The sequence below is a fragment of the Pteronotus mesoamericanus genome, unplaced genomic scaffold (genome assembly GCF_021234165.1).
Source record: "Pteronotus mesoamericanus isolate MK-2021 breed Mesoamerican mustached bat unplaced genomic scaffold, CSHL_Meso_final scaffold_533, whole genome shotgun sequence".
NCBI classification, from domain to species: Eukaryota; Metazoa; Chordata; class Mammalia; order Chiroptera; family Mormoopidae; genus Pteronotus; species Pteronotus mesoamericanus.
This window is the reverse complement of record NW_026555320.1, coordinates 2,518,948-2,523,062: the sequence shown is the minus strand read 5'-3', so window position 1 is coordinate 2,523,062 and position 4,115 is coordinate 2,518,948. Positions and strand designations below refer to the sequence as shown.

General features: G+C 48.4%; 1 protein-coding gene across 1 annotated transcript; it reads right to left on the bottom strand.

The window, feature by feature from the left end:
* Window positions 1-2,595: 2,595 nt before the first annotated feature.
* On the bottom strand, window positions 2,596-3,654 carry LOC129087715 (C-C chemokine receptor type 5-like). The gene has a single exon (XM_054594724.1). The coding sequence runs from the start codon at window positions 3,652-3,654 to the stop codon at window positions 2,596-2,598; it is 1,059 nt and encodes a 352-aa protein (XP_054450699.1).
* Between the last annotated feature and the right edge of the window lie 461 nt (window positions 3,655-4,115).

Genomic DNA, 4,115 nt, shown 5'->3' with positions numbered 1-4,115 from the left:
GTTTTAAGTGAAAGAAAAGTAAACTTTATAGCAACCGGCCCCATCCTCGTGCATCGTATCGAGGCCATGGTGTTACATGTCGCCCTCATTTTCAAACATGCACAGTTGCCACATGCTTGAACCCACGTAGGTTTTCTTCTTTAAAAACATGTGTCGGTTCTTTTACTGGCACCGTAGAATTAAATTTGAAATGTAAACATGTTCGGGGTTACTTGCTCAGAAACTCCATCCTGGGGGCGGCATCTTTAAATACAATTTATTCTGCCCATTTGACCCAGGTACAGGATCAACTTTTACAAATATTTAAAAATAAATACAATTCTCAATATGGGTGTGATATTTTCCCAAACAGCAACTTACAAAATGCTCTCACAATTTATGTGGTAGTCTCTAAATGTACACCTGACTGAAAGAACAGGAATACAATAAATTATTTTCATTTTATTTTTTAAAATGGTTTTATTTATTTACTTTTTTAAGAGAGAATGGAAGGGAGAGAGAATGAGAAGGAGCAAAATATCAATGTGTGGTTGTCTGGCATGCCCCCCCGCCCCCAACTGGGGACCTGGCCTGCAACCCAGGCATGTGCCCTGACTGGGAATTGAACCAGCAACCTTTCGGTTGTCAGGCCTGATGCTCAATCCACTGAGCCACAGCAGCCAGGGCTAGATGCATTTATTTCTTCCAAGCAATTTGTAGCTTTCTATATACATAAGAACATCATATACACATGTATATATAGACAAAGAGATCAGATGTCTGAATCTACCCGGAGGCTGGGGTCATATGCTATTATGCCCTCTCAACATTCTTCACAACAAAGGCACAGGCACTTCCAGTCCCTTGCAGTTGACAGCCACAAGCCTCAAGGTTCAGTTTTCAGAGCCTGAGAAAGATCACTAACACCTCCTGTTATTCTGACACCTTAATCTCCTGATTCTTTCTCCTGTATGTTTCTTCACGCTTTTTCATCTAATGTTTATTACCATGGTTTCAGGTGTCCCAGTTTCAAAACTTTCTCAGGTGTGTACAAAATAATAAACGTGGCAACTGCAGAAAGAAAAAAACCTCATAGCTCTCCCTTTAAAATGAACAGCTCCCTTAGTGTTTGGGTACCATTTGTCTGGAGAGAGCATCTGGAAAGAGTATCTAAATGCCCCATACTCAGCCCGCAACACAGAGGCCAGTGAATTGTGCTTTTTGTGGTTTATAAAGCTGGGCACAGCTTGTTTCCAAATGAGTGTGTCTCTTCTCCCCTATGCCTATTGATATAATTAGATCCGGAAGGCAATACCCAAATAGTGGTGTGTGTGCGGCAAGCAACACTTAGTCATCTCTCACCTCTTGGCTCACTGCTTATAAAGCTCTGGATTTCCATGAACTATGTCCTATCTGACCCAGAAATGTTCCTGGATGCCAGGACGGCGCAATCCCAATTGTGTTGTTTCAAAGCCTCCAGGAGATGCCTCGTGATCAAACTGGGGTGGGAAGGGGGGCCTGAGAGCGGGCCCCTCACGAGAGTCCGCCTGCGCTGCTCTGCGCTGCCCTGCACGCACGCTCGCAAAGCTGGTGCATCCTCTTCCGCTGCCCCTCCTGCTTTTCACCAAAACCTCCCCTTCCTTCCAAGCTTGAAGCCTCCTTTACGGCATCTCCGATCCGCATGTTGAAAGCCCAGGGTCTCTCAGACTCCCCTCTGCCAATCACCCCCCACCCAGGTCGGCCCAGTTCTGCTCTTATCTTAAATGCTGTGCACGAACACCCCTTCTTATGCCTCGACCCAAGTGGAGGCCTCCTCACCTTGACCTGCTTGTTGCTCGTGTCCCTGCCCGACGTGCTCACCTCTCCAGGTCATCCTTAGGCTGCAGTAAGCCTTCCGCAACACCGGCCAAGGCCTGGCTCTGCCCTCAGACTTGGCTGAGCAGTGCCGTCCAGCTTCCTCATAATCCGGTCTACAGCCCCCCCACCCCCCGCCCCCAGTCGCACATCTTTGCCACTTGCAGCCTGGAGCTCAGCTTCCACTTTTCCACCAAGAGCTGAAACCCCTGCGGTACTCTCTTGCTGAAGAAGCTCTCCCTGCGCTCAGCAGGCCCCAGGGCTCTTGCCTGGTCCCAGACAGCTGTGGAACCACCTCAGAGGGGAGATCCCACGCAGAAGACGGCCTCTCGCAACAGGTCACATTCATGTCTCTTCTCCCCATGGCAAGACAAGGACCCGTTTTAAACACGTTTACCATCTGTGCAGGAAGAAACGCTACAACGCGTTTCTTGATTCCTTTGGTCGTTCCTGGCCAGGTAACCAAACTCAAGAATCAGCAGTTCCCTGTTTTTTTTGTGTTTTTTTTTTTTCCTCCAAATGAACTTTTGCAGTGAAGGGAAGGTTCGCCAGCAGTTGATGTATGTGGAGGAGGGATTACAAGGTGGCTATTTCACCCATGTGTTTTAATTCGGCATTCTAGAATCCATGGGCTTGAACTATTTACCATACTTCCAGCAGATGCCAGATAGACAGACAGATCTCCAATCTTCTGTGACAGCAACTTTCTTTTTAAAATAACTGCCCCCCCCACCCCGTGTGTGTATAAAAGCCAGGTCTGGGTCACAGGCCAGTGGAGAGTTCCTGCTCCCCTGTGGATCGCGTGTAGACAGAGCTTGCACGCTCGGGAGCCTCCCGCTGGAGGATCAGACAGCGTTTGCAGAGGCGCCTGGCGATGTGCTTTCGGAATAACGCTGACAGGTGGTTTCTGAACTTCTCGCCAACGAAGGCATAGATGATGGGGTTGATACAGCAGTGCGTCATCCCCAGGGTCTCCGTCACCTGCATGGCTTGGTCCAGCCTATTGGAGCTACTGCAGTTATTCAGGCCAAAGGAATTCTGGAAGGTGGTCAGAAGCAGGGTGATGTTGTAGGGAGTCCAGAAAAGAAAGTAGCCGATCATGATCACGAAGATGAGCCTCACCGCCTTGTGCCTCTTCTTCTCGTTTCGACACCGAAGCAGGGTCTTCAGGATTCCCGAGTAGCAGACAACCATGACCAGCAGTGGCAGGACCAGACCCAAGATGACCATCTTTAATGTCTGGAAATTCTTCCAGAAATGATATTGATGGGTTGGGTAGTGAGGGCTGCATGTAAGACGAGGACCTTCTTTTTGGGATTTGGTGAAGATGATTCCCGGGAGAGAGGCCAGCACAGAGACCACCCACGTGACCCCACTTGTCGCCAGCCCGAATGTGACCGTTCTGGCTTTCAAAGCAAACACGGCGTGGACGATCGCCAGGTACCTATCAATTGTCAAGAGGATGATGAAGAAGACTCCAGAGAAGAAGCCGATTAAATAGAACCCTGTCAAAAGCTGACATGCTTTGTTCCCAAAGACCCACTGGTCTGCTGCGTAGTGAGCCCAGAATGGAACGGTGCAAAGGAAAAGCAGGTCGGAGATGGCCAGGTTGAGCAGGTAGATGTCAGTCATACTCTTCAGCTTTTTGTAGTTTACCAGTGTGAGGACGACCAGCAGGTTGCCCACAAAACCAAAGATGAACACCAGCGAGTACAGCGGAGGTAGGAGCTTGGCTGCGATTTCTTTCACATTGGTCTTATGGCAGGGCTCTGATATACCATAATCAATGTAATCAGTTGTAGTTGACACTGCATAATCCATCTTGCCTCAGCCCTGCAAATGAGGAAACAGTGATCTTTTATGAAGTCCTAGAATGTGCATAGTGGTCCACCATGAATGCAAACCATCTTATTCATGAATAAGTCCTTAAAATTGAGAGATAGATTTCTACATTTAACTGAGCTCATTTTGGGGGGGGGGGGGTGGCAAACAATGGATTTTTGTAATAAAGGGAAGACTTGCTGCTAACTTTCCTCTTTCAGTGAAAGACACCGAGGCAGCACCTCACCAAATGAACCCTGGTGTTCCCTAGCCTTATAGAATAAATGAAGCTTGGATAACAATTTAGAGAAACTGAGTCAGGCGCCATTGGCACAGCACTGTCTTACAACCTATGCTGGAGCTGCCTTATCCCTGGAGCAGGCTCATGTGATGATTAACGTGGAAGAGCTGCGCTGTGATAACCGACAGTTCCCAAGGGCGTCATGCGTGCCACCTGCAGT

What these genes read in the sequence shown, in the direction of transcription:
- LOC129087715 (XM_054594724.1), bottom strand. Translation starts at nt 3,654, where the DNA reads ATGGATTATGCAGTGTCAACTACAACTGATTACATTGATTATGGTATA.